We start from the raw sequence: 20,393 nt of genomic DNA, 5'->3' as shown, positions 1-20,393 counted from the left end.
AGATGATTGAATTAGGCCATTTTACCTATTAAGTCTGCTCAGCCACTCCATCATGGTTAATTTATTATGCCTCTCAACCCTATTCTCCTGCCTGCTCGCTGTAACCTTTGACGTCCTTACTAATCAGGAACCTATCATCTTAAATACATCCAATGACTAGGCCTCCAAGGCCATCTGTAGCAAGGAATCCCACAGATTCACCACCCTCTGACTAAAGAAATGCCTCCTCACCTCTGTTCTAAAGGGGTAACCTTGTATTCAGAGACGGTGACTCTGGTCCTAGACTCCCCCACCATAGGAAACATCCTCTCCACTCCCACTCTATCCAGGCCTTTCAATATCTGATAGCTTCTTTCATTCGCTCTTCGGGCCAACTTACAATCTGGTGGTGGGAGTTGATCCTTGAAGCTGGCAGGAAAGAAAGAAAAGAAAGCAAGCCTCGATATCACTGGCAGAGTCTACAGCTTCTTTCACTCTCACTCATTTTGAATTAATGTATTCTGCTGGAAAAGTAATTGTTTTCTTTTGATTGTGATTGCTGTAGCTTCCAAATGCAACAGAGAAACCAAATAAGGGTCTGCTTCAGAGGCCTGGCACTGAGATAGGGTCTGGGAAATTGATGATGGATTACGGTGGACGTGGCCAGGGAGCCCAGGAGATCTTGGAAGAGGGAAAACAGCGAGCTGTCAAATGAGAATCAAAGGTGAGATTTGTACTTCCTCTGTGCTATGCCTGACAGCCAAACAGTTGGGCAAACCTGTGCAGTGACATGGCAAGCTATAAGGTGAACTTGTACCCTTGATCATTTGAAAGGAATGTTGGCTGAGGGAAAAAAAAGAACTTCTGGTTCTTCCAACAGGACATACAGTGAAATGCATCCTTGTGTCAACAACCAACACAGTCCGTGGATATGCTGGTGGAAGCCCACGTGTCACCATGCTTTCAGCACCACATAGCATGTCCACAACCTGCTCAACCTAACCTGTATGTCTTTGGACTGTAGGAACAAACCAAAGCAGTCACAGGAAGAATGTACTAACTCTTTACAGACATCTGTGGAAATTGACCCTGTGTTGCTGGTGCGGTAAAGCATGATGCAAAGCACTGCGCTACCATGCCACCCTTTACTGGAGTATACTAATGATTAACACACACAAAATGCTGGAGGAACTCAGCAGGCCAGGCAGCAACTATGGAAAAGAGTAAATAGTTAATATTTCAGGCTGAGACCCTTCATCAGTTCAAGGTCTCATCTCAAAACGTCAACTGTTAACTCTTTTCCATTGATGCTGTCTGGCCTGCTGAGTTCCTCCAGCATTTTGTGTGTGTTGATAATTAGTATTTTGTGCGTGTTGCTTGGATTTCCAGCATCTGCAAATTTTCTCATGTTTGTATGATTAACACATATGTCAAAGGAATTTCATATTTCATATTTGCTGATCTACAAATGTTTTCATGATAGGCTAGATGGTCAGATTTTTTTTCCCCCAAATAGTAAGGGTGTCTAATACAAAAGGTGAGAGAGAGAGGAAAGTTATGAGGGTTCTGAACGGAATGGTTTTCACATGGAGTGAGATAGATATGTAGAGTGGGCTGCCGAAAGTAGTGGTGGAGGCACATTAAGAGGCATTTCAATGGTCATTTCAATAGGTAAAGTGCAAAAGGCGCAGTCCTAATGCGGGCAAATGAAATACATCTAGGTAGGCACAATAGTCAGCATTAATATGGTGGGCTGAATGGCCTATTTCTGTATGACTACTTGACTAGGGTCTGTGGAAGGTTCTTATTCGACTTTTCCATTGTAAGATAATAGACAATCTGCTCAAAGTATGGTGGCCTCTAGTGTTCTGTTCAGAAGTGAAATTGTCTAGGCCCTTTTGTGTTTTAGACTGACCTGAGACTTCAACAGAATCTGTCACAGAGTTTTCATGTTAATTGGCTGAGTGTACCGCAGAACAGCCTGTGTGTCTGCTGCTTGGAAACTTTGCAGTGTCAAGGGTCTTCAGCTGCTCTGCAATTAACCTTCTTTCTCTCAAAGTATCTTGCTCTACCCTTAAAGTTCTGTCAGCAGGGATAATGTTATCCTTTTCCAACTTCACATATTCCCTCAGAGTGAAAGGGTGAAAACTCTAATGAGTTCATGTCAAAGAAATGCCTTCAGCTTTTGATGAATCTTTGATGAATCCATGGATAGGGAGTGTAAAGTCGATAAATTGGACCTATTTTTCAGCCTTGAAGGGAAAAAATAGATCCCTTTTTCTGCTAGAGGGAGCTAGATGATCAAATCTCACCCATGTCCACATGTAAGAAGTCACCATGGTAATGTAGCAGTTAGTGCAGTGCTATTACAGCATGGGCATCAGAGTTCAGAGTTCAAATCTTGTGCCAACTATAAGAAGTTTGTATGTTCTCCCTGTGACTGCATGGGTTTCCTCCGGGTGCTCGAGTTTCCTGCCACAGTCCAAAGACAGTTAGGAGGTTAAATGGTCATTGTAAATTGTCCTGTGATTAGTGTTAAATTGATGGGTTGCCGGGCAGTGCAGTTCAATGCGCCAGAGGGGCCTGTTCTGCACTGTATTTCTAAAAAATGAATGAGTAAATAAATAAAATAAGCTGCATGCATCACTTAACCCTCTGACAGAAATATTAGACATGCAAAGAGACTTGGAGTTCTTCTGCAGGATTCCTTGGCTTTTCCAAAAGGTTAACTTGAAGCATTGGAGAAAGTCCAGAGGAGGTTCATGAGAATGATCCCAGGAATGAGATGGTTAACATAGGAGTGTTTAATGGCTCTGGGCCTCTACGCCCTGGAGGTTAGAAGAGTGGGGGGGGGGATCTCATTGAAACCCATCAAGTATTGGAAGGCTTAGACAGAGTGAAAGTGTTGAAGATGTTTCCTATAGTGGGGTGTCTTGGACATCTGATTTTCATCAGACAACGAATGGAACACAACTCTTAATTCAGAGAAGGAGTACATTGTTCGGCCTGGGCACCAGGACAATGACCTGCCTATAATCAGAAATGGGAAATGCCTGGAGGTCAGAAAATATCTGTGGAAGGTTTATGAACCTTCATCAGAATTGGGAGCATGAAAGATGCAAGTTAGTTTTTAGTCGCAGGGAAGGTGGGGGTGTCACAGTAGCATAGCAGTTGACATGACTATTACTGCTCAGGGTGTTGGAGTTCAGAGTTCAATTCTGATGCTGAATGTAAGAAGTTTGTACTTCCTTTCCATGAGCTCCTGGGTTTCCTTCGGCTGCTCTGATTTCTGCCCATAGTCCAAAGACGTAGGTTAAGTGGTCATTGTAAATTGTCCTTATACTCTTATGTCCTGTGATTAGACTAGGGTTAAATAGATGGGCCACTATGGTTAAATAGGCAGTGAAGCTTGTTGGGCCAAGAGGGCCTGTTGTGCAAAAAATAACAAAATAACACCTTTTCCTCCCACGTAGCCCTCCATTTTTCTTCCAACCATGAGCCTATACAAGTCTCCTAAATGTCCGTAACACATATATGCATCTACCACCATCCTTGGCAATGCATTACATACACCCACCACTGTGTGAAATTCTGACTTCTGACATCCCCCTATACGTTCCTCCAATCACCTTAAAATTGTTCCCCCTTGTGCACATTTAACATAATTTTCCATTGTGAACTTCACTATGATTCATAGATATATAGGATCAGGACATAATACAGTTAAGGGTAAAGAAACAATTCAACTGAGACTGATTTATAAAAGTGAAAATATATTGAGCGTTTTGTGATGATAATGTTCACTTCATATACACTCAATGGCCACTTTACTACATACCTCCTGTACCTAATAAAATGTTTGTGGTCTTTGTTTCTGTAGTCCATCACTTTAAGATTCGATGTGTTGTGTGTCAGAGATGCTCTTCTGCACTCCACTGATGTAACACATGATTATCTGAGTTACTGTTACCTTCCTGTCAACTTGAACCAGTCTGCCTATTCTCTCTGATCTCTCTCATTAACAAGGGCCACAGAACAACTGCTCATTTGATTTTTTTTTGTTTCTCTGTAAATTCTAGAGACTGTTATGTGTGAAACTGTCAGGACACTGGAGCAGGGATCCAATTGCAGACTCAGTACTGTGCACACAGTAATATTAATCAAGTAACAAATCCCGAGGTGCAAACAAAGTTGACGTCAAAGTTCAGGCAGAGATCAAAACATCCAGAGAAATGATTTAGGAAAATTAGGTTAGTTAGGAAAATTCAGTCGCTAGGTATACGTGGAGAGGTGGTAAATTGGATTAGACAGTGGCTCAATGGAAGGAGCCAAAGAGTGGTGGTAGAGAATTGCTTCTCCGAGTGGAGGCCTGTGACTAGTGGTGTGCCACAGGGATCAGTGCTGAGTCCATTGTTATTTGTCATCTATATCAATGATCTGGATGATAATGTGGTAAATTGGATCAGCAAATTTGCTGATGATACAAAGATTGGAGGTGTAGTGGACAGTGAGGAAGGTTTTCAGAGCCTGCAGAGGGACTTGGACCAGCTGGAAAAATGGGCTGAAAAATGGCAAATGGAGTTTAATACAGACAAGTGTGAGGTATTGCACGTTGGAAGGACAAACCAAGATAGAACATACAGGGTAAATGGTAGGGCACTGAGGAGTGCAGTAGAACAGAGGGATCTGGGAATACAGATACAAAATTCCGTAAACGTGGCATCACAAGTAGATAGGGTTGTAAAGAGAGCTTTTGGTACTTTGGCCTTTATTAATCGAAGTATTGAGTATAAGAGGTGGAATGTTATGATGAGGTTGTATAAGGCATTGGTGAGGCCGAATTTGGAGTATTGTGTTCAGTTTTGGTCACCAAATTACAGGAAGGATATAAATGAGGTTGAAAGAGTGCAGAGAAGGTTTACAAGGATGTTGCCAGGACTTGAGAAACTCAGTTACTGAGAAAGGTTGAATAGTTTAGGACTTTATTCCCTGGAGCGTAGAAGAATGAGGGGAGATTTGATAGAGGTATATAAAATTATGATGGGTATAGATAGAGTGAATGCAAGCAGGCTTTTTCCACTGAGGCAAGGGGAGAAAAAAACCAGAGGACATGGGTTAAGGGTGAGGGGGGAAAAGTTTAAAGGGAACATTGTGGGGGGGGGGCTTATTCACACAGAGAGTGGTGGGAGTGTGGAATGAGCTGCCAGACGCGGTGGTAAATATGGGTTCTTTTTTAACATTTAAGAATAAATTGGACAGATACATGAATGGGAGGTGTATGGAGGGATATGGTCCATGTGCAGGTCAGTGGGACTAGGGAGAAAATGGTTCGGCACAGCCAAGAAGGGCTAAAAGGCCTGATTCTGTGCTGTAGTTTTTCTATGGTTTCTAAATACAAAAACCATTGGGAAACAGGCAGAGTCAATATTCAGATGGACAGAGTTCAGGTACAAATGCTGGAAAGGCTCAGGAAAACTCACTAGAACAATTTGGTAACAAACAGGTGAAAACACAGGACTGAAATACACTGAACAATAAACAGACAGGCAGATGATAGGTGGAGCACAATGAGACACAGGTGGCAGAAATACTGGTAATAATGAGAAACAATGAGTGACGGAGTACTCAGTAATACAGGGGCCTGAGTAGAGCAGGAGTGGGGACAGGAGCACATGGCAATACAGAACCACAGACTGACAGCTAGGGGGAAAACACACAAATAAACAGAGTTCAACTGGAGATACTGACAGAAATTCTCAGGAGCTCAGCAGTTTCTGAGATACTCAAGCCACCCTGTCTGGCACCAACAATCCTTCCACAGTTAAAGTCACTTAGATCACATTTCTTCTCCATTCTAATGTTTGTCTGAACAATAACTGACCAGGTTGGCATGCTTTCATACATTGAGCTGTTACCCCATGATTGGCAGATTACATATTGCAATAAACAGCAGCTTTATAGGTGTACATAATTAAGTGGCACTGAGTGTATATTGGCCACACATTCAATGAGAAGTAATTGTAAAGTTAGCCCAACAAGGTAAAGGTGGGCCTCAGAGGAGTAGAGGGAGTGGGGGAGGCAGGTATCTGTAGCAATGGAATTCAACCGTGATTTTCAGCCTTTCATACAAAGGATTTGAAGCTGATAATAACGTTATCATCACAAAACACTCAATGGTGTCAGAGACACCAGCTGTTAGGAATAGCATTATGACTCACATCTAGTGATCTGTGCTGATAATAAGGCCACGCTCATGTTCTACCGAAATGTTTACTCACATCAAAGGTATTTATTTCTTCATTCTTTCAGCGTGGGATGAGGTCTTTCAAAGTTAACTTAAAACAGAACAACAAAAATAAGATTACACACATAATTTCTGTATTTTAGAGAATATGCAGAGATTATAGGCATGAAAAAGGTGAAGAATTTGGAGTTCCAACAACAGATAGCATGGACTTGAAGGACAAAAAGGTTGCAGCTCTACAAAACCCTGGTCATAGACCACACTTGGAATATTTTGTTTGACTCGTTATAGGAAGGGTGTGGAAGCTTTAGAGACAGTACAGAGGAGATTTACCACGATGCTACCTGGATTGGAGAGAATATCTTATGAGGACAGGTTGAGTGAACTAGGGCTTTTCTCTTTGGAGAGAAGGAGGATGAGAAGTCACTTCATAGAGGTGTACAAGATGATAAGAAGCATAGATCAAGGGGATAGTCAGAGACTCTTTCCCAGGGTGGAGATGACTAATACCAGAGGCGTAACTTTAATGTGATTGGAGGAAAGTTTAGCCGGGATGTCAGAGATAAGTTTTTTACACAGGGAGTGGTGATTACACGGAAAGCTTTGCCTGGGGTATTTAAGAATAGGCACATAGATAATAGAAAATTCGAGGTCTATGGAGGAAGAAAGGGCTAGATTGACCTCAGAGTAGGTTAAAAAGTGAGCACAACATTGTGGGCTGAAGGGCCTGTACTGTGCTATAATGGACAGTGCTCTATAAACTCAGCAAAGGTATCTCTCACACTTTGAGAATTAATTGAGATTTAGTCACTATTTCCTATTACCACAACATTTATGTGACAGAGACCATTCCGGTTGACTAAATATGTAGTCAATCTACTATATTGCAGAACATTGGCAGAGTCTTGGAAATGTTTTCTGTGAGCGAGAGTTGGATCTGGTGATATTGATCCAGAGGTTCTTAGGAAGCCAGGAGTGAAGTGTAAAACCTGGTGGTTATGCCTGTTTTACTGAGTGTTGCAAGTACAAAGAACGAAGAAAGAAAGGAAGACAAAGAGGAAAAAGCAACACACACAAAATGTTGGAGGAACTCAACGGGTCAGGCAGCATCTCTGGAATTGAATAGATAGTTGGTGTTTTGGGCCAAGGCCCTTCATCAGGACTGAAATGGAAGGGGGAAGATGCCAAAATAAAAGGTGGCTGGAGTGGAAAGAGGACATGCTGGCAGGCGATGGGGAAGCCGAGTGGGTGGGAGCAGTAAAGGACTGGAGAAAAAGGAGTCTGCTAGGAGAGGAGAGTAGACTATAGGAGTAGTGGAAGGAGGAGGGGACCCAGAGGAAAGTGATCGGCGGGTGAGAAGAGGTAAAAGGCTAGAGTTGGGAATAGAAGAAGAGGGAAGGGGGGAAGGGAAAAAATTACTGGGAGAAATCGATATTCATACCATCAGGTTGGAGGCTACCCAGATGAAATATAAGGTGGTCCTCCTCCATCCTGAGGGTGGCCTCAATTTGGCACAAGAGGAAGCCATGGACTGACATGTCGGAGTGGGAATGGAGATTAGAATTTAAATGATTAGCCTTTGGGAAGTTCTGCTTTTGGTGGATGGAGCAAAGGACCCCAATTTACGATGGGTTTCACCAATGTAGAGGCGGCTATACTGGGAGCACCAGACTCAACAGACGACCCCAGCAGGTTTGCAGTTGAAGTGTTGCCTCACCTGGAAGGACTGTTAGGGGCCCTGATGGAGGTGAGGGAGGTGGTGAATGGGCAGGTGTAACACTTGGGCTGCTTGCCAGAAGGAAGATTAGTGGGGTGGGATAAATGGACAAGGGAATCGCAGAGGGAGTGATCCCTATGGAAAGTGGAGGGGAGGGGTAAAGATATGTCTAGTAGTAGAAAAGAGAAGGAAGTTATGGTTGGCTCATACTCAGGTTCCAGTGATAGCAATTAACCTATAAAATAGCCAGGTGGCATTCAAGCGGCATGACACCTACTGCAGAAAAAATGAGGTGATTATGTAAACATATAAACAAGCAAGGTCAAAGTCAAGCAACACACACAAAATGCTGGAGAACTTAGCAGGCAAGACAAAAGAGTACAGTCGACATTTTGTGCTGAGACCCTTCATCAGGATGGGAAAAGAAGGTGGGGGGAGGGGAGGAAGTACAAGGTGGTAGGTGATAGGTGAAACCAGGAGAGTCAAGGTGAATTTACTATTGAAGTATGTTTATGTTGCCATTTACTACCTTGGGATTTATTTTCTTGCCGGCATAGACTTTAAAATAAATAAATACAACAGAATTTATGAAAAATTATGCATAAATAAAGACTGATAAACAACTATTCTACACACTAACGCTACACAAGGAAGTTTGCACTGTTGAGGATTCTGCAGCCTTTGTACCTTTAGTCACATTCATTTGTGCTGCTTTGTTTCTTGAATATACACTTTTGATAAGTTTGCTGGCCCTGCTGGTTAGCAGCACTGAATGAAGGATTTTGACCTAACACATTTACTGCGTGCTTCCCTCAATAGATCATGCCTGATTTGCTTTGTTATTCCAGTGGCTCATCTTTTGCTCCAGATTCCAGCATCTTCAGTCTCTTGTGTCTCTGTTAGATGAGAGAATTTACCCAGATACCACTCTGTGGTATTGTTGCAGACTTTTACATGTGTAAAAGAGATAGAACATAGGACACAGAACAGTACAGCACAATACAGGCCCTATGGCATAGATGTTGTGCTGACCCTTTAACCTACTCTAAGATCATCTAACTCTTACCTCCTACATAGACCTCTATTTGTCAATCATCCATGCATCTATCTAAGCATTTCTTAAATATCCCTAATATATCTGCCTCTACCATCGCCACTGGCAACGTGTACCAAACGCTCATCACTTACTCATCATCACCGTCTGTGTATACCTCTGGCATCTCCACTATACTTTCCACCAGTCACCTTGAAAATATGACCCTCATATTAGCCATTTCCACTCTGGGGAAAAGTCTCTGGCTGTCCACTTGATCTATGTCTCATATTATCTTGTACACCTCTATTAAGTCACCTCTCACCTCTGCTGTGATAAATTGATAATTGCTGATAGAGCAGCAACTATGCACAATGTTTGAAGATTAGGAAGATAAGACAATTGTGTTTTAAGTAGTTAAACTGCATATGGAGACAGACCTGGGTCTTGATGAAGGGTCTTGGCCCAAACTGGCGACTGTTTACTCCTCTCCATTGATGCTGCCTGACCTGCTGAGTTCCTCCAGCATTTTGTGTGTGTTGCTCTGGATTTCCGGCATCTGCAGAACCTGTTGTGTTTGTGGTGCTTGATTCTGACTGCTTTAGGTTCAGATTTGGATTCTGATTTATCTATCATGTGTGCATTGAAACATAGAGTAAAATGCATCATATCCATTAACAACCAACACAATCTAGGGCTGCGCTGGGGACAGCTACACATTCTAGCATCAACATAGCACGTCTACAATGCTCCACACAGCAATACAAGCTCTTTTGCCCCCCCCCCCCCCACACACACACACACACACACAAAAACAAACACCCCCCCCCCCCCACCAACTCCAACCCCAGGACAGGCTGCTTCTGGGCCTCCAGCCTCCAGTGGTCTTGCAGAATCACATACATTAGGCCTGAGTCTCAGATATTTTCCATGAATTAACTGCTTATGGGTGAGTCACATGAAAGAGGGAAATGGATCTTGGCAGCATTACTGTAAACAAATTACAGTATCTTCAATGGAATATCATCTGTAACCAGATATCCCACTGTCTCCTCATGTTCATCAAAATGGTAGGGGGTATATGGTAATGGATGGTAACCATCTTATCCCATGAAAGCATTGTACCCCCCCCCCCCGTCGATGTAAGGTTATGTCAATCAGTGCCACATCACTGATGACATTAGCAACACATCAACATATTTTTAGCACCACAATTTTTCTTCAGTAATGAAGCACCATGTCAGCACACACTTGACCTACGAATTCCAAGTAGAAAAATCATTCTAATTTTCCTAAACTGCTGTCCATTTCATTAAGATTGTACAAGACATTGGTGAGATTGCACCTAGAATATCATGTAGAGTTTTGGTGTTATGCGAAAGATAACATTAAACTGGAAAGAGTGCAGAGAAGATTTAGATTCTGAAAGTCATAGAGCACTACAGCATTTTCATCCCATCTAGTCCATGCCAGACTATTATTCTGCCTTGTCCCATCGACCTGCACCTGGACTACAGCCTTCCATACGCCTCCCATCCATGTAATTATCCAAACTTCTCTTAAATGTTGCAATCAAACCCACAAACGTAATTTCTCTGGCAACTTATTCCACACTCTCACTACTCTCTGAGCGAAGAAGCTCCCCCTCATGTTTCCCTTAAATATTTGACCCATGACATTTTCCTCTGAGTGAAAGAGACTGAGGGGTGGCCTTACAGAGGGATATAAATAAAGAGAATACACAATGTATTTTTTCAAGGGAAAGGGAAACTAGAGGGTACAGGTTTAAAGTGAGAGGTGAAAGATTTTAAAGACCGCTGACAGCAACGTCTTCACATACAGGGTAGTGCCTATATGGATGAGACTGCCAAAAAAGGGATTGGGGCAAGAAGAGTGAAAAGGTACTTGGATAAATACATGCACAGGAAGGTTTAAAGCAGAGGTTCCCAAACATTTTTATATCATGGATCCTACCACTGACCAAGGGGTCTGTGGACCCCAGCTTGGGAACTCCTGGCTCAGAAGTATATGGGCCAGATGCAGGTAAGTGAGACAAGTTTGGTGGGCACCATGGTCAGTTGGGCCGAAGGGCCTGTTTCCATGTGTTTCTCTCTATGATTCTTACCAGGAAGGGAAGAGAATGTTAGCTGCCCGCACTTTGCATAGGCTCATACATGCCAGTTTGGTGTTTCCTCCCATCTGGCAATGGAGTAGTATGGAGAATGTCATGGCCAGTACTCTGGCTGACTCAGGCTCTCTTCTGGATCACTGGAACAACAGCCTATGAAATAATTAGTTAGATTACAATGGTGGGGTAAGTTCTGTCTGTGTACTCCTAGCTTAAGTTTAAATATAATAATCAATAAATTGGAGTTGGAATTGGTTTATTATTGTCACATGTGCTGTGATACAGTGAAAAGCCTGTCTTGCATACTGTTCATACAGATTAAATCATTACATGGTGCATTGAGCTAGAACAAGGTAAATCAATAACAGTAAAGAATAAAGTAACCAGATAACCATTACCGCACGGAAACAGGCCATCTCAGCCCTTCTAGTCCGTGCCGAACTCTTACTCTCACCAAGTCCCACCGACCTGTACTCAGCTCATAACCCTCCATTCCTTTCCTGTCCATGTAGCTATCTAATTTAACTTTAAATGACAACATCGAACCTGCCTCAACCATTTCTGCTGGAAGCTCATTCCATACAGCTACCACTCTCTGAATAAAGAAATTCCCCCTCAAGTTACCCCTAAACTTTTGCCCTTTAACTTTCAACTCATGTCCTCTTGTTTGAATCTCCCCCACTCTCAATGGAAAAAGGCTATCCACGTCAACTCTATTTATCCCCCTCATAATTTTAAATACATCAAGTCCCCCCTCAACCTTCTACGCTCCAAAGAATAAAGACCCAACTTGCTCAACCTTTCTCTGTAACTTAGGTGATGAAACCCAGGTAACATTCTAGTAAATCTTCTCTGTACTCTCTCAATTTTGCTGACATCTTTCCAATAATTCAGTGACCAAAACTGTACACAATACTCCAAATTTGGCCTTACCAATGCCTTGTACAATTTCAACATTACATCCCAACTCCTATACTCAATGCTCTGATTTACAAAGGCCAGCATACCAAAAGCTTTTTTCACCACCCCATCCACATGAGATTCCACCTTCAAGGAGCTATGCACCATTATTCCTAGATCCCCCTGTTCTACAGCATTCTTCAATGCCCTACAATTTACCATGTATGTCCTATTTTGATTAGTCCTACCAAAACGTAGCACCTCACATTTATCAGCATTAAACTCCATCTGCCATCTTTCAGCCCACTCTTCTAACTGGCCTAAATCTCTCTGCAAGCTTCGAAAACCTACTTCATTATCCACAACTCCACCTATCTTAGTATCATCTGCATACTTACTAATCCAATTTACCACCCCATCATCCAGATCATTAATATATATGACAAATAGCACTGGACCCAGTACAGATCCCTGAGGCACACTGCTACACACTGTCCTCCAATCTGACAAACAGTTATCCACCACTACTCTCTGGCATCTCCCATCCAGCCACTGCTGAATCCATTTTACTACTTCAATATTAATACCTAAGGAATGAACCCTCCTAACTAACCTTCCGCGTGGAACCTTGTCAAAGGCCTTACTAAAGTCCATATAGACAACATCCACCGCTTTACCCTCATCAACTTTCCTAATAACCTCTTCAAAAAATTCAATAAGATTTGTCAAACGTGACCTTCCACGCACAAATCCATGTTGATTGTACATAATCGGACCCTGTCTATTCAGATAATTATATATAACATCTCAAAGAATACTTTCCATCAATTTAGCCACCACTGACGTCAAACTCTCAGGCAGATAATTGCTAGGTTTACTCTTAGAACCCTTTTTAAACAATGGAACAACTTGAGCAATACACCAATCCTTTAGCACCATCCCCGTTTCTAATGACATTTGAAATATTTCTGTCAGAGCCCCTGCTATTTCCACACTAACTTCCCTCAAGGTCCGAGGGAATATCCTGTCAGGACCTGGAGACTTATCCACTTTGATATTCCTTAAAAGTGCCAGTACTTCCTCTTCTTTAGTCATCATAGTTTCCATAACTTCTCTACTTGTTTCCCTTACCTTACACAATTCAATATCCTTCTCCTTAGTGGATACCAAAGAAAAGAAATTGTTAAGAATCTCCCCCATCTCTTTTGGCTCCGCACATAGCCGTCCACTCTGATTCTCTAAGGGACCAATTTTATCCCTCACTGTTCTTTTGCTATTAATATAACTGTAGACACCCTTTGGATTTATTTTCACCTTACTTGCCAAAGCAGTCTCATATCTTCTTTTAGCTTTTCTAATTTCTTTCTTAAGATTCTTTTTACATTCCTTATATTCCCCGAGCACCTCATTTACTCCAAGCTGCCTGTATTTATTGTAGATATCTTTTTCTGAACCAAGTTTCCAATATCCCTTGAAATCCATGGCTCTCTCAAACTTTTAACCTTTCCTTTCAACCTTACAGGAACAAAGATTCTGTACCCTCAAAATTTCACCCTTAAATGACCTCCATTTCTCTAGTACATCTTTCCCATAAAACAAGTTGTCCCAATCCACTGCTTCTAAATCCTTTCACATCTCCTCAAAGTTAGCCTTTCTCCAATCAAAAATCTCAACCCTGGGTCCAGACCTACCCTTTTCCATAATTATATTGAAACTAATAGCATTGTGATCACTGGACCAAAATGCTCCCCAACACAAACCTCCGTCACCTGACCTAAACACGAGGAAATCTGCAGATGCTGGAATTTCAAGCAACACACATAAAAGTTGCTGGTCAACACAGCAGGCCAGGCAGCAATTTTTATGTGTGTCACCTGGCCTATCTCATTCCCTAACTGGAGATCCAACACTGCTCCTTCTCTAGTTAGTACCTTTATGTTTTGCTGCAAAAAACTATCCTGCACACATTTTACAAACTCCAAACCATCCAACCCTTTTACAGTATGGGCTTCCCAGTCTATGTGTGCAAAATTAAAATCTCCCACAATCACAATTTTGTGCTTACTACAAATATCTGCAATCTCCTTACAAATTTGCTCCTCCAATTCTCGCTCCCCATTTGGTGGTCTATAATACACCCCCATAAGAGTTACTACACCTTTCTCATTCCTCAATTCCACCCAAATAGCCTCCCTAGATGAGCCCTCTAATCTATTCTGACAGAGCACTGCTGTAATATTTTCTCTGACAAGCAATGCAACACCTCCCCCTCTTGTCCCTCCCATTCTATCACACCTGAAGCAATTAAATCCAGGAATATTTAGTTGCCAATCATACCAGTCCTCTAACCATGTTTCACTAATAGCTACCACATCATACTTCCAGGTATCAATCCATGCTTTAAGCTCATCCACCTTTCTTACAATGCTCCTAGCATTAAAATAAATGCATTTTAGATATTTTCCACCTCTTACCTTCTGTTTATCACTAACGGTGCAAACAACTTTACTATTTTCTTTTTCTTCCTTCTTCCCTACATCTGTTCTTACACGCTGGTTCCCCTCCCCCCTCGTATCTAGTTTAAATCCACCGGAGCCTCTCAAGCAAACCTACCTGCAAGAATATTTGTCCTCCTCCAGTTCAGATGTAGACCATCCTGCCAGAACAGGTCCCACATTCCCTGGAAAACTGCCCAATTATCTGTAAGTCTGAAGCCCTCCCTCCTGCACCATGTCTTCAGCCATGTGTTGATCTGCGCTATCTTACTATTTCTAAACCCGCCTGCATGTGGCACTGGTAGCAATCCTGAGATTTCTATCCTGGAGGTCCTGTCCTTTAACTTGGCGCCTAACTCCCTAAACTCACCTTTCAGGACCTCCTCACTCTTCCTACCCACATCCTTGGTCCCTACATGGACCACGACATCTGGCTGCTCACACCCCCCCCCCTTGAGAATACTGAGAACTCGATCCGAGATATCACGGACCTTGGCACCAGGGAGGCAACAGACCATTCGGGATTCTCGAACTCTTCCACAGAACCTCTTACCTGTCCCCCTAACTATCGAATCCCCTATCACTACTGCTCTCTTCTTTTCCCTCCTTCCCTTCTGAGTTGAGGGTCCCATCTCGGTGCCAGATACGCAACCACTACAACTTGTCCCTGGTAGGTCGTCCCCATCAACAGTATCCAAAACGACGTACTTATTATTGGTGGGAACGGCCACCGGGGTGCTCTGCTCATTCTGTCTATTCCCCTTCCCTCTTCTGACAGTCACCCAGCTACCTGTCTCCTGATTCTTAGGGGTGACTATCTCCCTGTAACTCCCCCCTATTTCTGCCTCTGCCTCCCGAATGATCCGAAGTTCATCTCCAGCTCCAGTTCCCTAACTCGGTTTGTCAGGAGCTGCAGCTGGATGCACCTTTCACAGGTGTAGTCATCAGGGACGATTGTGCTTGCCCTGACTTCCCACATCCTGCAAACGGAGCACTCAACTGCCCTAACTGCTGCCTCCATTACCTACTCCTAAGGTAATTAGATTTATTAAAGGAACTTACCTGGCCTTAGCTCACTTGGAGTGAAGCTCTTCCTCAGCCTCTGCTCACCAAAGCCTCAGCAGCCAAAGCCTTCCTACTCTGTCTCCCTCTACTCTGTCGCCCGCTACAACGTCGCCCGCTCTGTTAATCTGCTCTCTTTTAAATACTCCTGCTGCCTCACGGTCCCACTACACGCACTTGCGCAGTCGTGCCCCGTTCAGCTGCCGAAGAAAAAGTATTACAGTTATAGAGAAAATGCAGTGCAGGTAAAAAATACGGTGCAAGGTCATAACAAGGTGGATTGTAAGGAAAGGAGTCCATTTTAACAAACTAGGGAATCATTCAATATTATTATAATATGGATAGAAACTGTCCTTGAGCCTACTGATATGTGCTTTCAGGCTTTTGTACCTTCTACCTGATGGGAGAGTGGGGGAAGGGGGAATGTCCAAGGTGCGTGGGGTCTTTGATTTACTGAGGAGATAAGAAATGTAGATGCAGCAATGCACTCAAAATGATGGAGGAACTCAGCTGGCCGGGCACCCTCTATGGAAAAGAGCAAACAGTCCACATTTCGGATTGAGACTCTTCATCACTGTTTTGTGTGTGTTGCATTGGATTTCCAGCATCTGTAAATTTTCTAGTGTGGACGGAGTTCATGGAGGAGAGGCTGTTTCCGTGATTGCAGAGCTGTGTCCACAATTGTCTGCAGTTTCTTGAGGTTACGAGCGGAGCAGTTGCTGTGCCAAGCCGTGATGCATCCATAATTAATTTTCTGTGATATCACTCTGGAGAAACATTGTATCATTTCTTAATGCATGTATGCATTTCTAAATGACAATAAAAAAAGGACTGAGTGTTCTCATAATCTAATCTAATCTAATTAATTTTCTCCTATGGTGGAAAAATTCCTTCTTCTTATGCAAGACCACTCGCTCATCCCCACTCTCTGCAAGAGATTTCAAACCCAGTTTGTTGAAAGATCCTTGAAGAACAGTTTTGTCATTTTCAGCCAGTGTATGTCAATGGTTTTAATTTGAAATTCTGTTCTCCTGCTGGAAAATCTGCAATTATTACTAGTGAAATAACAATGCATAAATATAAGTGACAAGGCCGACATAGGTCAGGTTTACTGCATGCCTGTCCTATTGTCTGAATGTGTGAATGGAATGTAGGAATGTGTCTTTCCATTTACAGGCTGTTACAGATCTATCCTTGTTACATAGTCATACCGTACTGAAACAGGCCTTCAGTAAACAAAACTAATCCTGTTTTCCACTTGCATCCCTAATAACCACAACAGTCTCCACATCCATCCCCCCCCCCCCCCAGGTTCTTCTGCCACCAATTTACACCAGGGTCAATATACAGCTGCTAATTAACCTTCCGATCTCCATATATTTCAACTCCAAACTGAGCAGTTTATCTAAGAAAGGAAGTACTGGCATTGGGGAGGGTCAAGAGGAGGTTCATGAGAAAGATCTAGGAATGAAAGGATTATCGAGTAAGGAGCACTTGATGGTTTATTTATTTAATTTATTTAGAGATACAGCACGAAACAGGCCTTTCCAGCCCAATGAGCTACACTGCTCAGCAACCTACATACTCAGGCTATGCCCACACTAGAGCAGATAATTTTGAAAACGCTGGTTTCGTGTAAAAACGATAGGCGTCCACACCAGCATGTTTTGAACATACCTCCATCTACATTAAAATGGGTATTTGGGCAAATTTCCTCCTACTGGGCATACGCAGGACACACAGAAAACAAGTGAAGAGGAAATGGTATACTTGGTGTGCATTTGTCTAGTTACAGACTAGAAAAACTTAAAAGAAAATTGCCAAACGGAAGACTTGGTGCGCATTTGTCCGGAAACATTTCCTACAGCCAGTCTCTTCATCGGTGAAAGGGACGACAGCTACAACCAAATGCAATAAGGCTTGTTACTGGGCAAAAGTGAAAATTGCTGTTACCTCATTTGTTTGACTCTGCTTTTGCCATGTCTTTGTGTATTATTATGCTGTATTTAACATGTGATTTAACATGTGCAATAAAACGAGTTACTGGACAAAAGTGACCATTACATCTATTGAATGTTTGCACAAGCAATAAGTTAATAAAGCACCTTGTTAAATGTATAAAACATGTCTGCATCACTGTTATCTTGTGTTTCCATACAATGTTACATTAGGCTGTTACACATCTATTGTCAGATATTGTTGTGGTGTTGGAAGTTGCGTTCAAGAAAACAATGAAATGCCGCACTGCCGCCACCATTTGTTCCGGCATGTCATGACAGTGTTTTTAAAATTAGCCGGTTACCCCGTACATACTACACCGCCCAACTGGCATTTTCAGATTTAAACACTCTGGAGAGTGTTTTAGAAAAGCTCCGTTTTCGGAGGAGGAAAATACCGTTTCAGTGTGGACGGAGGGTCAAAACAAAGACAAAAAGCTTCGGTTACGGATATGTCCGGTCTAGTGTGGACATAGCTTTAGCCTAATTACAGGACAATATACAATCACCAATGAACCTACTAACTAGTATGTCTTTGCACTGTGGGAAAAAACCAGAGTACCCAAAGGAAACCCTGCGTTCACAGGAAGAACATACAAACTTTCTCACAGTGGATACTGGAATTGAATTCTGAACTCTGATGCCCTGATCTGTAATAAAATCCTGCTAACCACTATGCCATCGTGGTGCTGGCCCTGTATTCACTGGAGATTCTTTGATCATGATTGATTTATTTTCCTTCTCAACACTTTTCCCCAACCTTCACCCCATAACCTTTCCAACAGTCCCTCTAACTTTTTTTTCCCACAGCTATGCGGACTAACCTTGCTCTGAGCAGGAAATTTCTACACAGTCTGAAAACTGGGTCACACTTTAAATGTTTTTTTTTGTAATATTCATACTATGAATATTTAGGATGTAAATTGAAAAATCACGTAGTTTTGATTTATTCATTGGAGGTTATAATGAAATACAGTACAACAAAGAAAATCTTTTACATTTCGTAAACTTATTCTACTGTGAACAATGCCATCTGCGTGGCAAAAAAAGGCTATGTGTGCAGGAACATTCCTTTTGCTGTGCGGCTGAGAACCCATGCAGTTTAGAGGGAACAGTGCCTTTGACGCCTTTACATATCAAGAACCTATTGTATCCACTTTAAGTATGCTCAAGCTCCCACAGTCATCTCTGGTAACAAATTCCACAGATTCGGCACCCTCCGGCTAAAGAAATTCCTCATCATATCTGTTCTAAAGGGATATCCTTCTATTCAGAGTCTGTGCCCTCTGGTCCTAGACTCCCCCTCTATAGGAAATAATCTCCCCACACCAACTCTATCTAGGCCTTTCAATATTCAATAGGTTTATAAGAACACAAAATAATAAGAGCAGGTGTAGGCCATATGGCCCGTCAAGCCTGCTCTGCCATTCAATAAGATCATGGCTAATCTGGCCGTGGGCTCATCTCCATATACCTGCCTTTTACCCATAGCCCATAGTTCCCCAACTATGCAAACATCTGTCCAACCTTGTCTTAAATATATTTACTGAGGTGACCTCCACTGCTTCATTGGGCAGAGAATTCCACAGATTCACCATCCTCTGGGAAAAGCAGTTCCTCCTCATCTCCATCCTAAATCTACTCCCCCGAATCTTGAGGCTATCTCCCCTATTACTAGTCTCACTTACCAGTGGAAACAACTTTCATGCCTCTATCTTAACTAGCTCTTTCGTAATTCTATATGTTTCTATAAATTCTCCTCTCATTCTGCTGAATTCTAGCGAGTACAGTCCCAGGCAACTCAATCTCTTATAGTCTAACCCCCTCATCTCTGGAATCAACCTGGTGAACCACCTCTGCACCACCTCCAAAGCCAGTATTTCCCTCCTCATGAGATGGGGAAGGTCAATGACATTCCCCCACATTCTCTTATAATCCAGAAAGTACTGGCCCAGAGCCATCAAATGCTCTTTATATGTCAACCTCTTCATTCCTGGGATCATTAATATGAACCTTCTGCAATGTCAGTACATCATATCTCAATCTTCAAGACACTGTACATCAGCAAGAAAAGCAGCTGTGGAAGAATGTACAGTATGTGGAACTAAGACAGTGTAAGACAATTATAGTGCAGAGAGGAGAGGCTGATGGGTTGGCTTTCTTCGTAAACATGAAAAATTCTGCAGATACTGGAAATCTAGAGTAACACACACAAAAATGTTGGAGGAAATCAGCAGGTTGGGGTGTATCTATGAAGTTGAATAAGCATCATGCTGATAGCTTTGAGAGATCTTTAATGAATTGCTGGTTTTGCTATCAGTGACTAACCACTAATTTTTTCTCCTCCCTCAGGAGCAGACCAATAACTTGCTGCAACTCATTTTCCACTACCAAGTTTCAGCCGAATGATATCTAAAAGGGCTTTTTGTAAATATGTATTAAAGCATTCTAATAGTTTATGAAATACCATCATTTCAGCCACAAAAATCAGGTGATGATAACAATGTTTACTTTGTAAATCTAAAACCTTTTAAATTAGCTCTCTAATGGCATTTAGAATGTAAACATTCAGTGCTGTTGGTCAAAAGTAATCAGTTGTACAATTTCCGTATGAAGCCCTTAAGAACATAAGACATAGAAGCAGAATCCAGTCTGCTCGGACATTCAATCATGACTGATTTATTATCCATTTCAACCCCATTCTTCTGACTTCTCCCCATCACCTTTGAATTTATTAATCAAGAACCTATCAAATTTCAATTTAAGTATACTCAATGACTTAGTCTCCACAAATGTCTGTGACAATGAACTACACTCTGACTGAAGAAATATCTCCTC

At 42.2% G+C, this 20,393-nt stretch overlaps 1 protein-coding gene across 7 annotated transcripts in view; it reads left to right on the top strand.

The window, feature by feature from the left end:
• The window catches only part of mlip (muscular LMNA-interacting protein), a 179,277-nt gene extending 159,376 nt beyond the window's left edge, over positions 1 to 19,901 (top strand). For all 7 annotated transcript variants that reach the window (XM_072251100.1, XM_072251097.1, XM_072251094.1 and 4 more), the window contains 2 exons: positions 545 to 703; positions 17,348 to 19,901. In XM_072251100.1, the coding sequence (XP_072107201.1) occupies positions 545 to 694 (150 nt within the window). In that variant the 3' untranslated portion in view covers positions 695 to 703; positions 17,348 to 19,901. The remainder of the gene's footprint in view (positions 1 to 544; positions 704 to 17,347) is intronic.
• The last annotated feature ends 492 nt before the right edge of the window (positions 19,902 to 20,393 follow it).

Source organism: Mobula birostris, chromosome 2 (assembly GCF_030028105.1).
Source record: "Mobula birostris isolate sMobBir1 chromosome 2, sMobBir1.hap1, whole genome shotgun sequence".
Lineage (NCBI taxonomy): Eukaryota > Metazoa > Chordata > Chondrichthyes > Myliobatiformes > Myliobatidae > Mobula > Mobula birostris.
This window is presented reverse-complemented; position numbering and strand designations above follow the sequence as displayed.